Source organism: Macaca fascicularis, chromosome 12 (genome assembly GCF_037993035.2).
Source record: "Macaca fascicularis isolate 582-1 chromosome 12, T2T-MFA8v1.1".
NCBI lineage: Eukaryota > Metazoa > Chordata > Mammalia > Primates > Cercopithecidae > Macaca > Macaca fascicularis.
In genome coordinates this window covers 61,415,632-61,436,476 of record NC_088386.1, presented here as the reverse complement: position 1 = coordinate 61,436,476, position 20,845 = coordinate 61,415,632, and the positions used below count along the sequence as shown (strand labels likewise).

At 39.2% G+C, this 20,845-nt stretch overlaps 1 protein-coding gene across 11 annotated transcripts in view; it reads left to right on the top strand.

The window, feature by feature from the left end:
• Positions 1-19,044, top strand: part of TTC21B (tetratricopeptide repeat domain 21B) — a 97,262-nt gene extending 78,218 nt beyond the window's left edge. For 3 of the 11 annotated variants that reach the window (XM_065525599.1, XM_005573363.3, XM_074009374.1), the window contains one exon: positions 1,192-2,261. In XM_065525599.1, the coding sequence (XP_065381671.1) occupies positions 1,192-1,269 (78 nt within the window). In that variant the 3' untranslated portion in view covers positions 1,270-2,261. Of the gene's footprint in view, positions 1-1,191; positions 2,262-5,389; positions 5,613-7,995; positions 8,148-13,516; positions 13,643-14,228; positions 14,382-17,472; positions 18,581-18,898 lie in introns of those variants that run through there. The other 8 variants (XR_012421175.1, XR_010579900.2, XR_012421176.1 and 5 more) reach the window with 5 other exon arrangements.
• The last annotated feature ends 1,801 nt before the right edge of the window (positions 19,045-20,845 follow it).

Here is a 20,845-nt window from a genome sequence, read left to right as displayed (position 1 = left end):
ATTTAGAAAGTGATGTTCACCTAAATAAAAAACATGTTTTTACTTTGAGATCAAATAATAAAATGTTTATGTCAATTTAAAGACAAAGACCACTGAAGGGTACATATTAAACAATAAACCATAGAATATTTACATGTATGGAAAGGAGTAGGATTAAAGAAGTGGAGTAAAAGAGACTTTTACTTTAAAAATAAATAAATAAATAAAAAGGATCAGTGGCAGAAACATGTTAAATAAAATTTAGTCTTTAAGTTAGCAGATATTTGAAGATAATATAGATTCTCCAGATCATTGTTCTGATTAGAAGTTCTTATGAATGTGTCTGAATCTGGTTATTAGAGAATTCAGATTGATCAATTAGAGATAAAAAGGAATTCTATTAGAAGTCATTCAATTACATTCTGTAATTCATCCCCTACGAAATGATCACCTACTTAAATGACAAATATTTAAATTATGGTTTTAGAATTTACAGTCTCTTTATATATACATTGTCTCATTGATGTTCCATGTAAGACATTCTATTAAACATTGTGAGGACCTCCAAGAGAAGTTCCTTAGAAAAGAATTTTGTAATGCCCCTTATCTAACCACAGAGCTATCTGTTAGCATCATTACAGTAAATACTTGGCCTTAGTAATTGCGGTTAGTTACTGAGTCTCTGTAAAGCAGTATTTCAGTCAGGTTAGGGTTGTATGCTAATGTAAGGCTATATATTAGGATCATTTTTGGAGTTATTTAAAAAAAAACAAGTATCTCCCCACTCTTAGACTCAGTAGATCTAGAAATATGTATATCTCAAGATCATTTCAGGTAAAGCTAATGTGTGCTGCTGTATAAAAGTCACTTTCTAAGGGTTTATCAAATATTATGAATGAAAAGCTAAATTATAAAACTATTCTAAATCATTGATACATAATTGTTTTATACAACTAATCTATTAGCTAAGCAATTATATTTGTTATATTTTCTACATTTGATATTCACATTCTATTGTTCTCATCTAACTACCGTTAATAGAAAGGAATCATCATGTTACATTTAAAATGCCACCATTAAAAAGTGTTATAGCCGTTGTAGTATTAGTACAAGGAAATCTTAACTGTAATGCTCATTTCTAGTAAGTTTTTTAGCTCCGTAGTTTTTGATCATTAGTTACAAGTTTTTGTGGGTTCTTTATTTGTTTTGCAGGTTCTTGAAGCACATCCAACTTATCCAAAAATCAGAAAGGATATACTTGATAAGGCCCGTGCATCTTTAAGACCTTGAAAATAATTTTAACTTAGGTGTTGGTTTAACAGGAATTGAAAGAAATCTGACTTTCAGTTCTTCCTGTTCCAAACAGGTTTGAGCTCAGTGCTTTGTTAATAGAAGTAGCCCCTTTTTTGTCCAGCAGAGGTTGCTGCTGTACATCAAGAAAAGTACTGTGGTACTATGTGAAACTGGTGTTTCCTAATGGAGTTGAATGAGAGCTGCTCTATTTGACTCTGTTTTGATTAGGTACAGATTTGGTGACTCTGTGGTAAAGACTATAATTATTTCTATAAAAAATATTTTGTTAAAATCTAGGCAATTAAATACCCTGTATCTTTTCTAAGGAATATTGTTTATTTCAGGAAATATATTTAAAATGCATTGTTCTCTTTTAAAGTGGTTTTGTTATATTCTTTTTTTTTTTTTTTTTTTTTTTTTTTTTTTTTTTTTTTTTTTTTAAAGACGGAGTCTTGATCTGCTACCCAGGCTGGAGTGCAGTGGCACGATCTTGGCTCGCTGCAACCTCTGCCTCCTGGGTTCACGCGATTCTCCTGCCTCAGCCTCGCGAGTAGCTGGAACTAAAGGCATGTGCCATCACGCCCAGCTAATTTTTTGTATTTTTAGTAGAGACGGGATTTCACCATGTTAACCAGGATGGTCTTGATCTCCTGACCTCGTGATCTGCCTGCCTCGGCCTCCCAAAGTGCTGGGATTATAGGCGCGAGCCCATGCTCCCAGCCTGTTTTTGTTGTATTCTGTGTTGTTTCAAAGATTGGAATAAATCTGCCTGCAAATAACTCATGAAAAAGACAATACATATATTTTAAAGATATATTTTAATAAAGGTTTTATAAATGTATGGTTTATATTCCTCTTGGAACTCAAAAGACGTGGTAAGTTTTGCAAAATCAGGGTAAGCTCCCCCTGCATTCTGTAATGTTAATGGGTGGTGCTGTATTGCAGAAAATGTAACTTTCATTAAAAAATCTTTTTTGGAAGAGGATAAAGAGTGTGTGTTTCCCTTTCCTTTCTTGAGCTCATTCTTCCTGCTTTCAAGGCTGCTGTGGTCTTAAGAAATAACCAGGACCTGAAATCTCAATTTAAATAGGTCCCTTATTAGGGATATTTAACCCTAGCCTAGAAAACTTAGTCTGCAGGTGTAATTTCAGACACTGTAACATTTGATGGTAAAGGCTGACCAAATACTTTTGGTCAGCAGGGAGTCACAAAGCACACCATGTGAAAGCAACAGTTTCCCCAGCTCTGTCTAATAGCACCCTGGCATAGAAGCTTTCACTCTTACACTAAATTTAACCTAATCTAGACTTAATCCTTAGCATTATTTTTAATTTCTCATCTACATCTTTTCAATTTTCCTTAAAATTGTAGTAAACACAGTCCTCAATTTTTTTTGCATTTACAATAAACAGTATTTATAAGTCATTTGCTGCTTTTTATTAAATGTCCTGTGTTTGTTTTGAACGACATTCTCTTGTTTCTGATCATTTCTCCCATTTTTCAAAATCCTTTTCATTTCAATTATGTTATAAAATTCCAAATATTCCTCTTTTCACTTAGCAAAACAGTTGTGTGTGTGTGTGTGTGTGTGTGTTTTGTTTATTTTGTTTTTTTGTTTTTTTTTGAGAAAGAGTCTCACTGTCACCCAGGCTGGAGTGCAGTGGTGCTATCTTCCCCACTGCAACCTCTACCTCCTGGATGCAAGCAATTCTTCTGCCTCAGCTTCCTGAGTAGCTGGGACCACAGGTGCACGCCTGACTAATTTTTGTATTTTTAGTAAAGATGGGGTTTCACCATATTGGCCAGGCTGGTCTCGAACTTCTGGCCTCAAGTGATCTGGCCGCCTTGTCACCTAGCTTTTGTTTATGGCATTTCATAGAAATGTTTAATAACAAGAGCATTTATGAGGCACTTCATATATGTTAAAATGCTTTTATATTTCTTACATTTGATCTTCGCAAACCTATAATGCCAGAATTATTATCCCTGTTTTACAAATCTGGAATCATGAAACATTACCTCTTTTTCTTAATTCAGGTGGAGGAATATCTTTCGGCCTGAGTGGACTTTTTTTTTTTTTTGAGACGGAGTCTTGCTCTGTCCCCCAGGCTGGAGTGCAGTGGCGCTATCTCACTGCACTGTCTCCCAGGCTGGAGTGCAGTGAGTGGCACTCACTGCAACCTCCGTCTCCTGGGTTCACACCATTCTCCTGCCTCTGCCTCCCAAGTAGCTGGAATTACAGGTGCCCGCCACCATGCCTGGCTAATTTTTGTATTTGTAGTAGAGACGGGGTTTCACCGTGTTAGCCAGGATGGTCTCAATCTCCTGACCTTGTGATCCGCCCACCTCGGCCTCCCAAAGTGCTGGGATTACAGGCGTGAGCCACCACGCCCGGCCTCTGAGTGGACATTTTTAAGGACAATGCTATGGACTGAATGTTTGTGTCCCCGCAAACTTCATATGTTGACATCCTAATCTTTAATGTGATAGTATTGGGAGGTGAAGCTTTAGGAAATAATTATGTCATAAGGCTGAAGCCCTTGTGAGTGGGATTAGTGCCCTTATAAAGGGGACCCCAGAGAGTACTCTAGCTATCTTTCTACCATGTGAGGACACAATAAGAAGTCAACTATTTGCAACCAAAAGAGGGTCCTCACGAGAACCTGGTGGTGCTGGAACCGTGATCTCAGACTTCCAGCCTCCAGAACTGTGAGAAATAGATTTGTTTTCTTGATAAGCCCACCGGTTTGTGATATTATTGCAGCCGGAGCTGACTTGGGCAGAAATCACATAACAGAATGCCTTTAGTAGTTCCAATGAACTTGCATCATGGGATGCTAGAATCATGGAAATTGGATAGAGAAATAGAGCATCTGTTCTCTCAGCAAGACATTTCCAAATCAGTTTTCCTATCTGTAAGAGGAGAGGAAGGTTTTGTTTGTTTTTTAAGCAGCCATTTATTTTGCACCTGCCATTTGTTAGATGCTGTTTTAGGGACTTTCCTTACTTTATGTCTTTTAATTTTCAGTCAGCTATTAAGAGAAATAATATTCCTACTTTTCAGATAAGAAAGATAAGACCTGGACTAAATGATTTGCCCGGGGTCACAGAGAAAAGTATCAGAGCCTGAATTCCATACTGGCCCAGTCAACTTCAAAGCCTCTGCCTTATTTATTATATTAAGATGCCTTCTATAACTAAGAGATAATGTTTCTATAAGAAAAAGTGATCTTGTCTACCTCTGGCTAGCAGAAGAAACTGACTGGTGTATCACAGAGATAGCTAAGTAATGAAGAACAAGATGAACTGAGTGGAATGAACAGCTGTTACAAATGGAGAAACTATCAAAGAGCAGTCTAATTGAGGAGCAGTGTAGTGTAGCAGTCAAGAGCACGGATCTGAAATCAGACCAGCCTGGATTTAAGTTTTGGCTCTACCATTACCCAGATGTTTCATCTTTCTCCAAGTTACACACTCTCAGCCTCAGTTTTTTCACCCATAAACAAGCATATAAGGATAATAACCTGCCTCAGGTTGTAAGGATTAAAGGGAACTTATATAAAACCTATAATGAATCTGACTCACTAGGCTCTTAATAAATAGTAGCTCCTCTTATAAGCAGAACAGGGCCAAGTAGTAATTACAACTGAGAAGAGAAAATGCTGTTCAAAGCAAGATGAAAAAGGTGAGTAAAGTCCCTTAGAGAGCTCAGCCCTACAGGATTTGAGATTCTCATTCATACCCTCTGTCCTTCCCTCCTCATTTTTCTTCTTCAACTACTTCCCTCTTTTCCTCTCTCTCTCCCCACCAAATATTATGCTAGACTCCACATGCAGCATGTCATTTTATCCACCTTGAGCTTGCTGTTGCCCTGCTTTCCTCGCTGTGGAATTCTCTTCCTCCTGTCCCTCCCTTCACCCCCGCTTCCTACTCTGAGCTTCCTTCTCCAGGTTTGCTCCTTCTTTCCATCAGCTATCACTTTATCACCACCTCCTCAAAGAGGCCATGTTCATGTCCAGGCCCACAATCTCAAGTAGCCATCCTGTGATTCTGTATCATATTATCCTTTTTAAACTCTATGCAGCACTTACTACCTCTGATGTTTGTCTTCTTTAAGGATTTGATTGCCTCATGTGACAAGCCCAAGATCTGTGACAGTTGGAGCTCAAACTAGGCAGTCTTGATTCCAGACTCCTCTAAACTAGTATTTCAAGGAACTAATGCCCATGACATGTTAAATGGAAGTTTGGGGACTTACACTCAGGATGGAAGCAGGGGGACACAGCAGAAATGAAAGAATTTTCTGTGGATCTGAGATCTGCACACCTGCCCCCCTCATGGTAAGTACGCAGTTGTAAATTTAATGTACTTTTGACCTTAATTCAGCTAGTATGGTGAACTGGGTCCCAAGAGGAAATAGCTTTCTTCCCCAGAAGTCAAGAACCTAGAGCAAATCTGGAATCTGGAAGGCTTTTATGCATGGACAGCTGAGGAAGCGGGTTGAACTTTGCACTAGAGTAGAAGTAGATAATGGAATCACTATGGAAACCAAAAGACCAATTAAGAATCTGACAGGAGCAATCCTAGTTTGTGACTGGAGATGACAAGTGAATAGCTTTAAAATAGGATCATATAACAGCATTCATGCTGATAGATTTTTTTAAATGCAAGGTTGGCAAAGGTGCAAGGAAACCACCACATTCGGACGCTGCTCGTCGCAGTGTAGCACAGCCTTCCTGAAGGGAATTTGGCAGCACAAAATAAGAGTCTGTCGTTTAACCAAGTGATCCCATGTAGAGAAATTTATCACAGGAAATATTCCGAAGTTTTCTCAAAGGTTTCCAATTTTAAAAATTGTAACAGTGAATTTTTTGCTGCTTTTGGTTATCAAAACATCCAACATGAGGTTGTCAAATATGTAAGATTTGACCAATAATATAGTACTAGGTAGTTATTGAAAACTATTTCAAGGGTTTATTTATGTATTTAATTTTTTTGGTTCATGCCTGTAATTTCAACACTTTGGGAGGCCGAGGCGGGTGGTTTGCCTGAGCTCAGGAGTTTGCAACCAGCCTGGGCGACACGGTGAAACCTCGTCTCTACTAAAATACAAAAAATTAGCTGGGCATGGTGGTGTGCACCTGTAATGCCAGCTACTTGGGAGGCTGGGGCAGGAGAATTGCTTGAACCTGGGAGGTGGAGGTTGCAGTGAACCGAGACTGCGCCACTGCACTCCAGCCTGAGCAACAGCGAGACTCCTTCTCAAAAAAAAATTTTTTTTGAAAGATTTTAACTGCTAAAATGCTCACAAAATAAGTGAAAAAAGAGGAAAATGTAACTATTCAAATAATAATATATCCATTTGCCAAAAATATAGATGCATATAAGAATATATGAAACTAGATGAAACTAACCCAATTGTTAACATAGTTATATCTGAGTGATGAAATATTTATTTACCATTGTAAAAGTTAACTGGAATTAACATATTATTCTACACTAAAAAAAAAGTTTTTGTTGTTTTTTAGAGAACAGCCTTCTCAAACTTGCTTTTTGCTGTTTAAAGTTATTTTTCTGAACACAGACGAAGAGAAAAAGCTAAACAAACGCTGACATTTCAACTCTCAATACCACACTTTACTATTAATTGTTAATGCAAAATGTAATCTATATTACTTCAATGGCCAGCGGTAGAGATTCAGAAAGTGGAAGATAGAAAAAAAGACAGCGAGAAAGTAGTAGTAGGAGTGGTAACAGAAGTGGTACTAGAACTTAAGAGTTCCAGAGGGGATGTGTAAGAGCACAGTCCTGCAATTACATAAAGAATTGAGAGCAAACCCAGTACTCTGTAATTTTAGTCCATTATTCCAGTAACAGAGTTTTAATGATGATTCTACCAAATATAATAAATTAGAAGCCAGTGGAAATATCTGAAATCCTGCCGAGCCTCCACGTGTGGTCATGCGGTGTGTGCACTGCAGAGGGTGACCCAGCCAAGGGCGCAGGAGATGGAGGCAGAAATCCTCCAAGTCTTACCACTCTGCAACTGCATCCGCATGCAGGAGGACTCCCTTTTCTAATTTGAATACAACTTTCTCATAGGCTAGTGGAAGCCCTGCAAATGGAAGGCAAGGAACTCGAGTCAGTATAGAAAAGTTTTTAGAAATAAGGCTGAGGGTGAAGAGTGATGTGTCCATAAGAGTGTGAGAAGTCTGTCTTTTAAGATAAGAGCTAATTGGGCATCTATGGAGAAAAAAAAAGAAAAAAAGCCAGTAAATATTGAAGGTACGAGAAAGAGAGGAGGGGAAAACCTGAGTAGAAAAATGGTGGCATCCAGGGGGTGCACAATTTTTGCAAGGGGAGTGAAGGAACAAATGAACTGCAGAAAGAGTCACTGATATAAAGGTGACTTCAGGAGCCCTTATGCTAATTGGCTCCAGTAGTTTTATAATGAATAAAATAGTCTTTGAGCTAAGGGCAGTACCACTCCTTCATATGCATAGGATCTTGGACCTCTGTTTTCTTTGAACTCTTAAGGTATTTTTCACTTATATCTAGGTTCCTGGTTGTGGTTGTTGGAAGTCTGCCTGCCAGATTAGAGGGGAGTTACTGTAACATGATAAGTCCCAGTTATGAGCAAAAATGTGCTACCCCCTTCTAATACTTTTCTTAAGAACCAGATGTTTTCTAGAAAAATGTTTCACTCTGCAATCTGCCTTACAGTGCACATCAGTGAATCTGGCACAATGCCCATAAAAGCAATCTGATCCCATAAATGAAGGATGCGGAGTAATGAGCAGGTTCTAAATGTCTTACTTCTGAGTGGTATAACATGAGACTCGATGGCAATCCTTAAACCAGGCTGCTTTCAAATAGTATGTATGTTATTTTTATCTTCCTTCAAACAAATTCTTTTGGCAATGTAAAAGAAACCCTGTTTTTTTTTTTTAAGGGTGTATTTTAAGAAGGTAATTACTATTTCCATTTTCACCAAAAGCAGCCTAGTTTTATTTTTAATGGGTAAGTGATGTAAGAACTTTAAAAAACCACTTGCAACACAGAGGACAGAGCTGCAAAGTGTTCAGTAGTGTCCTTACTTATTTTGGGTCAGGGCAATAGGTCCTTTTTCATAGTTACAGATTCAACTTTCTTTGAAAAACACACTTAAGAACTTTGAGGAAAAAGAATGCACTAAAATGGTAAGCAGTTACAAAAATGTTCTTCATATAGTTTAAGTTTAATATATGAAGTTGCTCTAGTAAATAAATAAAAACTCCTCCCTTACATAGTTTCCTGAAGAATTTTTTGTCCAATTTTTCACATTGACTTAAGTTACAAATTGCAGAGGATAGATTAAGGGGGACTCTGGGTGGGGGCAAGCGCAGGACGTTGAGAAATCGCAAGTGCAAAGTTAAAATGATTGAATACATACCATGTGAAGAATCAAGGTGAGGAAATGGGACAAACGACGTGTCTAGATCCTGATGTCACTTACTTGTGTTAAACACATAAATCTACTGCCTCTTATAAAATGTATGTGCTGGGTGGTTGTTTTTGTAGATTTTTAAAAATGCCTAATGTGCACTATTAAAGTTTCAATAAAAATGATTTTGTTTCTACAAAAAGGAAACACTTTTTTAATTTTTTATTTGGAAAAAAATTAAACTTACAGAAAATTGCATGAATAAGATTGCAAAGACCATATATACTAAGGTAAACATTACAATATTGCTAATATTTTAGACCATCTGCTTTATCATTTGTGCTATGTGAGTATACGAATTTTATATATACATTTACAGTCACACAGATGTATACACACATATATACATATGATTTTTTTTCTGAAGATTCTGAAAGTAAGTCGCAAGCATCATACACATCCCTGTACCCCTAAGTACTTCAGTGATGTGTCCTAAGAATATGGATACACTCCTATATAATCAAACTGTGGTTATCAACTTCAGTAAATTTAACACGGATACCATACTTTAATCTATATCATTTACCACCAATTGATCCAATAAAGTCCTTTTCTTCCTCCAGTCAAAGATCCACTCTGGAATCAGATATTGTATTTACTTGTCATGTCTCTTTATTGTTGCTTAATCTGGAGCATATCCACAGCCTTTCTGTCTTCTACAATGTAGACTTTTTTTTAAGAAAATGTCCCTCACCCTCTTTTTTTGTAGTAGAATGTTTTTCATTTAGGGTTCGTCTGATATTTCATCATGATTCAATTTGAGCTAAACATCCCTGGCCATAATGCTATGTAAATAATGTGTCCTCAGGGTATCACATATGGATACACACATACTTATCTGCCCTCACTTGTGAATTAATTTTGATTACTCCTTCAAATGTCTCCACTACATAGTTTTTTTTTTCTTGCAACTAATAAGCAATCTGTGAGGAGACACTTGTAAATCAAATATCCTGCTCCTCTTCAAAACTTTCCACTAGATTGATCATGAGTCTTACCTAGTCCCATCTTTACTGTGATGGTAATAAAGGCTCCACATGTACCCAGCAGTCAGTACTCAGGGTTTTACCGTAAGCAGTAAGGAGCCCCACCTTTGCTTATTTATTATTGTTTTTGCTTTTAATTTTTATCCATTATTTAATATAGAAGGACAGTAGGGGACTCTGGAGCTTAAACAAACTATCACATAGTGAGGACTTAGAGTTGAGCTTTTTTTTTTTCCCTCCTGGAGAAAATAATTTTATTGTATATTATTCTATTCTATTCTACTCCTATTCTATTCTATTCTATTCTATTCTATTCTATTCTATTCTATTCTATATTATTTGTTTAATATGGAAGGAGAATAGGGGACTATGGAGCTTAAACAAACTAGCACATGGCAAGGATTCAGATTTGAGCTTTTTGTTGTTGTTAAAAATATTTAACATCATACAGTCTTGTGAAATTCTATTTTTTCAATATTTCATCATCCATTAATGTCTTTAATTATTTTGGTGTTTAAATTGTTTCAGATTTGTCCAGCAGGAGCCTCTTCAGGCTTATTCCTGTGTCCTTGTGACATGCTCTCATTGTTCATTTTTCTTTTTTTGAGCAATTTCTTACTTTCTGTCCTAACAAGGTATCTCAGGCCCAACTTCTGATTTGCCTGCCTCAATCTTGGAATCAGCCGTTTCTCTGAGGAGCCCTGGTTCCTTTTATTGAGAATGGTGTTAGAGATGAAGATCCGAGTGCTAAGTCTGTTCACTGCTGATAGGGTGTAATTGCTTCTAGATCCTTTCAGCAGATGGAAAACATATGCGTGCATACATACATATGCATATACAGAAATATACTCGTAGACACACAGGTGTTTGCATGCATACTGTGCATACACACAGTCTCACACACACTGACCTCTAGTTCTTATTTGTATAACCCTTTTCCAGAGTGTGATCCTGGATCCTAACAACCTCAACCTATTTGTCCATTTCTTCAGCCTTATAATCTACCTAAAATGGTTTCAGAATTGCTTCACCCAAACACTTATAACAAAAGCAAGTCTACAAAATCTACAAAAACGAGTTCAGAGTTTGTTTTCAGTCTCCCACCTCCCACAATGCCACCAACTTTGGTCGATTTTTAATTTATTGTTGATAAATTTAACAATCTCTCTTAAAATGTTACCAGAACCATTTCCCAATAGTATGATGTATTCTAAAAATCAAACTAGGCCAGGCACAATGGCTCACACCTGTAATCCCACAATGCCACCAACTTTGGTCGATTTTTAATTTATTGTTGATAAATTTAACAATGCCACCAACTTTGGTCGATTTTTAATTTATTGTTGATAAATTTAACAATCTCTCTTAAAATGTTACCAGAACCATTTCCCAATAGTATGATGTATTCTAAAAATCAAACTAGGCCAGGCACAATGGCTCACACCTGTAATCCCAGCATTTTGGGAGGCCGAGGCAGGTGGATCACCTGAGGTCAGGAGTTTGAGACCAGACTGGCCAACATGGCAAAACTCATCTCTACTAAAAATACAAAAATTAGCTGGGCATCATGGTGGGTGCCTATAATCCCAGCTACTCAGGAGGCTGAGGCAGGAGAATCATTGCTTGAAACCAGGAGGTGGAGGTTGCAGTGAGCCGAGATTGTGCCACTGCACCCCAGCCTGGTCAAAAAAAAAAAAAAAAAAACTAAATTAGTTATTGCTGATAGAGTGTGTGCTCTGTCTCATGGACCAGCTTTGCAATTTCCTTCCAAATATTCGTCTACTTGCAAAATAAATGCCATCCCTTCCCACGCCAACCATATTGATGATGTAGTGGCAGGAAGGAGAGTAGGGGGCTCTGGAGCTTAAACAAACCATCACATGGTAAGGATTGAGAATTGAGCTTTTTGTTAAAAATATGTTGTAGATCTACATTATTATAAACTGATTTTTCTGTTTGACCTTAAATATTTTCAGCACTTTTACTGTGATAGGTTAACTGTCAGCCATAAACATTTCTAAAGAAATAGGAAAATTTTCTTCCTATATTATTCAAAATACAAGTTTCTGGTTTATAGCAACTAATACTATTTTTTCCCCTCAACCTGCCATTTCCAACTGCTTCCTCTTCTTATTGAGTGAATCCTGGTCTTTGCTTGAAAAAGTTAGATTTATATCCTCTATTCTTTATTTTTGTATTTACATTTTGTATCTGTTTTCTTGAGTCCTACAGCCTCACAAAATCGTTTTGAATAGCAGAGCTGCAGAGCTGATGGGGAGGTCAGCTATGTTAATTCCACAGTGCCCCAGTCTTCGGTGTGAGGTTGCCTAGCAACCCATCTCTCAGGCTTCCTTTGTGGATGAGAGAAGAGAAAGCGATTCTTCTATACACTCTCAAGCCGAGATGATTTTTATAAAGTGAAAAACCTTTCGCAAAGGGTCTAACACAACCCCTGCTTCCCTCCTCTGCCCACTTTATACACTTCACATATGATGAGAGAAATATTACATCCTTTTATGCTTTAGATCTGATACAGATATAAAGCAGAGCTAGACACTGTATGGTCAAACAGTGGAAGTGACCTGTATCTTCATGTTAAATTGAGACACATTAATTAAACCACTCGTCTTCCCTTTTCCCTTCTATGAAAGCATAGTTACCCCTCAAGTTCTAAAAGCCAGTTACATTAAATGAAACCGCAACTGCCTGCTGAGCATCAGTTACCATAGCGACGAGAGCCAGGAGTGGTGTTTTTCTCCTTAGGCACAGGATGACTGAAATGTGTTCAACCAGGGGATTCAAGCAGCCTGCTGACTAGAAATCAGGCATCCGGGAAGAGCCTGCTCAGTTGCTTTTTCCTCCACACTCATTTGAAAAAATAACCCCTCTGCTATTCCCTTAAAGCTGTTACCTTTTTAGAACCAAACTTCAGTGGGTGGTAGAAGTGCCCTACCTTAGGCATATAGGAGAAAGGGGAGCAATGATGCATGCCAGTGAAACCCACACGAACAGCTGAGAGAGCTGGCAAACAGTGCAGAGAAGATGCACTGCCCTTTCAGATGTCTCTGAGAATACAGAGTACCACATGTATTTTCCAGATTGTTAAAATACTTAGGTACATTTTTTGAAACATTTATAATCCTATCACATTATTTTCCAGGCAGATGATGTTATTCAGAAGAATATTGTGGTTCCAATGGATAATGCTTTATGGAGGGTTATTGTAAGTTAAAACAAGTATAAGGAAAAATGCTTTGTGCTATTCTCATTTGCCTCTAATTTTGGCTGAGAATAGAGAGGAGGTTGACCTCCTCTGCCACTTAACAGTGTGACTTGGGGCAAGTTCCATAAGCTATCTAGGTCTCACTTTTCTAATTTTTACAAAGAAACTAAAAAGAGTATTGTTGCCAGTGTGAAGTGAGAAAATATACATAAAGTACCTGACTGAAACACTGATGACTGTTATAATCAGTTTTGCTTAACTGACCACTCAGTACTGATTGAACACCTGGGTACATGCCCATGCTTGATGTGAGAAGAGTACTGAGGTCCCAGCCAAAAAGAGGGCAGCCAAGTTTGGGGACTGCAGCTGCAGGTTGTCTACCTTTCTGATGCTTCAGAAAGGTTTGGTATGTCATCCTCACCAATGTTCTATCCATAGTGACAATGACATGATACTCCTTGTGGGTCTACCTCCATGGCCAGTTCGTAGGGAAAACTCTTACTGCTGTTTCATAACTAAATTTTGCTTTTCTACCTGAACTGTCATTACCAGGTGGCACCCTCAGTCGTCACAATCATTAGACTGGACATCTGTCTCCGTGGAGAATATGTGAATACCTCCGAATATACTTCCTGAAGGAGCTGCCAAACTATTTCCAGCAATGGCAAAACATAGAACGTAAGTGAATTCCCAAAGTGCCTTCCATGGGCATTCTTTTCTAGCAACAGTATACCTTCTGGTGACTTTCTAACAAAGCAATTACATAATTCCTGGAAAGCATATACTTTTAAAATTTTAGATCATTGAATCTAAACCTTTTATTTTAGAGATTAAAAGGGAGCTCAGCACATTGATTAAATTGCCCAATTCATTTTTTTATATGCATTATATATATATGTATACATCCCAAAATAATACCATATAAATATATACATTTACCTACACACACATTCATGTATAAATATACACATATGTAAATAGAAGGAATCAGTTATACAAATACATAATTTTTTTTCAAATTGTCTAAAAGTATACTCCAAGTTCCCCCAAACTAGAGACCATTATTATCATTGATTGCTCTATAATTTGCAAGTCGCAGAAACCAGCTTAGGTTGGCCTGAGTTCTATGTAAGTCTTCAAGTTGGCACTGGAGCTGAAAGGTGGGAAGCAACTGGAATCAGGGACTGGAATGTGGGCAGGACTCTATGCCTTTCCTCTGATACTTTCTGCATGTTGGTGTTCACTCACCTATCCATCTGTTTAGGAATCCAAGCCATTTGACAGATACTCACTGAAGACCTATTCTATGCCAAGCACTGTGCCAGGCAGAGGGAAAGCCCTCATATCGGGCAGAGCTGGTCTTCTCCAGTAGATCTTGTGAGACTTATTGGCTCTTATTCTCTCTTGCCACTGCCATGTAAGTAGTAGCTTTTGCCTTCCACTATGATTATGAGGCCTCCCCAACCATGTGGAACTATGAATTTATTAAACCTCTTGTATTAGTCTATTTTCATGCTGGTGATAAAAGACATATACCTGAGACTGGATAATTTACAGAAAAAATAAGCTTAATGGGACTTACAGTTCCACATGCCTGGGAAGGCCTCACAATCATGGTGAAAGCCAAGGAGAAGCAAGTCAACTCTTACGTGGATGGCAGTAGGCAAAAAGAGAGAGCTTGTGCAGGTAATTCCTCCTTATAATACCGTCAGATATTATGAGACCTATTTGCTATCACAAGAACAGCACAGATATTATGAGACTTATTCTCTATCACAAGAACAGCACCTGCCCCCTTGATTCAATTACCTCCTACTGAGTTCCTCCTATAACATGGGAATTCAAGATGAGATTTGGGTGGGAACACAGCCAAACCATATTACCTCTTTTTCTTCCCAGTCTCAGGTATGTCTTTATCAGCAGCAGGAATACAGCCTAATATAGTAAATTGGAACCAATAGAGTGGGACGCTGCCGAAAAGATACGTAAAAACATGGAAACAACTTTGGAACTGAGTAACAGGCAGAGGTTGGAACAGTTTAGAGGGCTCAAAAGAAGCCAGATCAATGTGGGAAAGTTTGGAACTCCCTAGAGACTTGTTGAATGGCTTTGCCCAAAATGCTGATAGCAATATGGACAATAAAGTCCAGGCTGAGGTGGTCTCAAATGGAGATGAGGAACTTGTTGGGAACTGGAACAAAGGTGACTCTTGTTATATTCTAGCAAAGTGGCTGGCAATAATTTGCCCTTGCCCTAGAGATTTGTGGAACTTTGAACTTGAGAGAGATGATTTAGGGTATCTGGTGGAAGAAATTTCTAAGCAGCAAAGCATTCAAGAGGTGACTTGGGTGCTGTTAAAGGCATTCAGTTTTATAAAGAAAGCAGAGTATAAAAGTTCAGAAATTTGGAGCCTGACAATGTGATAGAAAAGAAAATCCCATTTTCTGAGGAGAAATTTAAGCTGGCTGCAGAAGTTTACATAAGTAACGAGGAGCTGAATGTGAATCATCACCAAGACAATGGGGAAAATGTCTCTAGTGCATGTCAGAAGTCTTCAAGGTAGCCCTTCCCATCACAGGCCTGGAGGCCTAGGAGGGAAAAATGGTTTCACTGGCGGGGCCCAGTGTCCCTCTGCTGTGTGCAGTCTAAGGACTTAGTGCTCTGTATCCCAGCCGCTTCAGCCATGACTGGAAGGGGCCAAGGTAGAGCTCAGGCTCTTGATTCAGAGGATGCAAGCCCCAAGCCTTGGCAGCTTTCATGTGGTGTTGAGCCTGTGAGTGCACAGAGTCAAGAACTGGGATTTGGGAACCTCCACCATGAAAATTGAGGATGTATGGAAATGCCTGGATGTCTAGGAACAAGCTTTGCTTCAGGGGCAGACCTCATGGAGAACCTCTGCTGGGGTAGTATGGAAGGCAAATGTGGGGTGGAAGCCCCCACACAGAGTTCCCATTAGGGTGCTGTCTAGTGGAGCTGTGAGAAAAGGGTCTCTATCCTCCAGACCCTTGCACTGACAGCTTGCACCGTGCACCTGGAAAACTCACAGACACTCCATCGCCAGCCCATGAAAGCAGCCACACTGGCAGAGCTGCCCAAGACCATGGGAACCCACTTCTTGCATCAGCATAACCGGGATGTGAGATAAGGAGTCAAAGCAGATCATTTTGAAGCTTTACAATTTAACTGGCCTGCTGGATTTTGGACTTGCATGGGGCATGTAGCCCCTTCGTTTTGCCCAATTTCTCCTATTTGGAATTGCTATATTTACCCAATGCCTGTACCTCCATTGTATCTAGGAAGTAACTAACTTGCTCTTGGTTTTATAGGCTCATAGGCAGAAGGAACTTGCTTTGTCTCTGATGAGACTTTGGACTATAGACATTTAAAAGAGTTAGTGCTGAAATGAGTTAAGACTTTGGGAGACTGTTGGGAAGGCATGATTGTTTTTGACATGAGATTTGGGGGGGGCAAGGGAGAGATTGATATGATTTGGCTGTGTCTCCACTCACATATCATCTTGAATTCCCACTGCTCTGGAAGGGACCTCATGGGAGATAATTGAATCATGGGGGCAGGTGTTTCCCATGATGTTCTCATGATAGTGAATACATCTCACAAGATCTGATGGTTTTATAAGGGGGAGTTTCTCTGTGCAAGCTCTGTTTGCCTGCTGCCATCCATGTAAGACATTACTTGCTCCTCCTTGGCTTCCAACATGATTGTGAGGCCTCCCCAGCCATGTGAAACTGTGAGTCCATTAAACCTCTTTTTCTTTATAACTTAGCTAATCTTGGGTATCTTTATTAGCAGCATGAAAATGGACTAATACACTAGTTCTCACAGACGTTTCACTACTCCCATGTTGTAAGTTTGGCCACGTGCAGAGAATGATGTGTGGTTTCTTAGTCCCTAACCCCACCACCACTCTGGCAAGGAGGAAGGCCAGGAGGTGACACAGGTTACCCAGGCCCACATCTATGGATCAGAAGGTTGCTGGGCAGACACCCTGGAGGCTCCACTGCAGTGTGTTATCCGATCCTTTTGCACTTCTCCCTCCACAGTATTTAGTCCATTTCTTTAAATTCACTCAAGTGCTAGCTTAAACACCTACATTTAAAAACCCACAACTTTTAGTTAAACAATGTAGAAAATTACTGAACTTTCATTGATAAAGAAATTTGCAACATGGTAAGTTATTTGTTCAAAATCATAATTCTCCCATCTGTTTTATTTCTCCAAATGTCCAAGAAACCCAAACCAGGACAGTACCAAGGGCTGCACCACCGTAATGGTACCACCACAGGGTACTACCACAACTAAACTAGGAGTTTAGTTGGATCTATGCTGCTGAGAGTATCAGTGAGTTGCCCAGGCTTGCACTTTTCCAAAACACAGAAGCAGCAGCCATAAAGAGCTGGGCTCATCAAAATTGAGTATAAGCAATTCTCAAAGACCATGTTGATATATAACAAGACCTTTGACCTTTATATTCTTTCTTTATGTTCTAGGTGGCCCTTATATTGACACGTTTTTAAATTATTCTCTAAAAGGAGCCATTAGCCATTGTCCAAGCTCATGTAAAAGATGAAGAGATGCTGGGAAGATATCAAATCAGTTTGGGTCCAGTTAACTCCAAGGATTCTTTGTTAGGCCACGCTACTAAGTCTCTCAGACTTTAATCCCGTTTTTGGGGGGCTCACATATATCCTGGGGCATTGTGAGGTAAGAATAAGTCAGTCAGGAACCAAACAAAATTCAAAGAAATGGATAGGCATCACGATATTGTTTGGCTCTGTGTCCCCACCCAAATCTCATCTCAAATTGTAATCCCCACATATGGAGAGAGGGACCTGTTGGGAGGTGATTGAATCATGGGGATGGTTTCCTCCAGACTGTTCTTGTGATAGTGAGGGAGTTCTCACAATATCTGGTTGTTTGACAAGTGTCTGGCATTTCCCCTGCTTGCTTGCTCTCTCTCCTGCCGCTTTGTGAAGGAGGTAGCTTGCTTCTCCTTTGCCTTCCACCATGATTGTACATTTTGAAAGCCCCCGGCCATGCAGAACTTTCAGTGAATTAAACCTCTTTTCACTGTATCTTTATAGCAACATTATAACAGACTAATATTAATACATAACGCTTCTTTAGGGAAGTCAGCAAACAAGATGCTAACTGATGGAGTGAAATCCCCAGGAGATGCAGAAGGCAAGTGCAGCTAACTGAGGCCTCAGAGGCAGGAGATGCCCATCGGGATGAGAGCTATGGCTTTCTCCAGCGATGACTCTGCTTCTATGAGGTCACTAGTAGTAGAACCATGTATTGCTGGCATACACTTGGGGTAAAAATATCATTGGCAAAGTTGCTTAAGATCCAATCCACTTAACTGTGACTACCTCCCCCTTCCCTATTTCCTACATCTTCCTGTTCATATACACATAGTACTTTCCTCTCCCTTTTTCTAGTTCATCCTCCTGGGAGAACCGCTTTCTTGCTTAGAGTGAAACCCTATTCTCTTGTTTATGTTCAACATATTTTGTTGATGCTCCAAATTCTCTTGTTCTGGCTTCTAGCCAAGGCATTTTGTCCTCCTTTTTACAACTAATGTAAAAAAAAGAAAAATCCTTGAACTTCAACCCTTTTTATAATAAACCTTAGTGATCCATCAGACTCAAATGTCTAATCAACAAAAAGAATTTGAAAACATTAACTGTTGCTCAAATACAAGAAGAACTTAAACTCCAGACTCTTCTAGCACAGCAAGGAAAGAGAAACAACAATACAGCTGGTTCCATATTAAAATAATAGGAAAGTTCATCTCCTTCCATAATTCAAAAAATACTACTGAAGAATCAGAAAAGTAAAAATTCTGCTTGTATAAAGAGTTCCTGGATTGTGCTGGCTTCTTATATCAATCATTTCTCTCCTGCTTTCCTGTAGATGGCCCCGCCTCTCCTGGACTTCCATCTGTCATCAGGAGAACATGACCATCTGGAGTCAGTACAGATCATCAATCCTTCCACATATACAAGTTCATTTTAAATTTTTAAAAATATAATACAACTGAGAAGTCTTCATTAAATTGCTCTGGTAGTCCTGTTTTCTGTTAGGGATCCATTACATCTCAGAGTCACATGGGTGATCCCAGATTGCAGGATTGAAACACGGCTTTAGGGGTCTGTTACTTTCCTATTGCTGCTATTAAAAATTACCACAAACTGTGTGGCTTCAAACATCACAAATTTATTTTCTTACACTTCTGGAGGTCAGATGTCCAAAATGGGTCTTAGAACTAAGACAAGGGGCAACAGAGCTCCCTTCCTTCTGCAAGCTCTAGGGAAGGCTCTGTTCCTTGACTTTTCCGGCTTCTAAGGCCAGCTGCATTCTTTGTCTCATGATCACATCACTGTGACCTCTACTTCTGTCATCATGTTTCCTTCTCTAACTTTCCTGCCTCCCTCTCTCCCTAAAAAGGACCTTTGTGATTATATTTGGGTCTACCTGGATAATGCAGCATATGCTCAAGATCCCTAACTTAATCACATCTGCAAAGTTGCTTTTGCCATGTAAGTTAACACATTCACAGGTTTTAGGGATTAGGATGTGGACATCTTCAGTGGGGGTTGGGGCATTATTCTGCTGACCACAGGGTCTGATATAATCAGAGGCCCACTTCCTAGAAATCAGTGAACCTGAATTCTAGTCCGCAATTAGGACATTCAATTAGGAGAGTGCGTAGGGATTGTTGGTATCCCTGTTTTACCTTTGACTTATTAGACTGTAGCCACGAATTCTGGCCCCAGCCTATAGAATGTTACGATGAGAAGCACTGGCTTTAAAATCATACTAACTTGACTGGGATTTTTTTGTTTGTTTGTTTGTTTATTTGTTTTAGACAGTGTCTTGCTCTGTCACCCAGGGTGGGGTGCAGATCATGACTCACTGCAGCCTCAACCTCCCAGGCTCAAGTGATCTCCACACCTCAGCCTCACAGGTAGCTGGGACTACAGGCGTGCACCCACCCCACCCAGCTAATTTTTTTATTGTTTGAAGAGATAGGGTCTCAGCTATGTTGCCCTGGCTGGTCTTGAACTCCTGGGCTCCAACAATCATCCCACTCCAGCCTCCCAGTGCTGGGATTACCCTCATGAGCCACCATGCCTAGTCTCACCTGGATTTTCATCTCATAGGAACCCTGAGAGCTTGGGCAATTTCCTCAACTTCTGTGAACTTCAGTTTTCACCTCTCTTCTCTGGGGAGGTCTTAGAGGAAACAGACTCAGAGACTTACCTGCAGGATACTCTTGGGAATAACACTGGTAAGGGAGTGAGAAAAGCAGGATTGGACTGCAATAAAGTCACAAGGAAGGCTTCAGATGATCCCAAAGGGACTATGTTGATGGGATGGCCTCCCATGGCCTCCCTTTAAGGCAAAGGAGACAGACATTGGTTTCCCCTGAGTCAATCTGCCAGGGTTGGGACTACATAAGAAGAGTGAGACACGCCTTGAGAACAAAATTTAGAGGGTGTCAAAAAGCTCAGTAGCCAAGATAAATAACATTTTAATACATTACTGTTATTTGAAACGAAATCAATGCAAAAGTCAGTCTTTATTTTAAAATTTCAGTATTCAGGGTGAACTTTTGCATTGGTTTGTATTTTTTAAATAATGCTTTAATATAGACTGTTTTGGGGAGCCATACTGGAGCCTCAAGCAAAGAGAAAAATCAGTCATATTGATTATATCTTTATTTAAAATTGTGATATTTTGATAATTACAGAATCTTTACATTTTTTATTTTTAAAATATTACATTAAAATATTGTTTGTTTTGATTACTGAGTTTTTGGCATCTGTTTAAATTTAGCACTCAAGGCCAGTTTTTCAC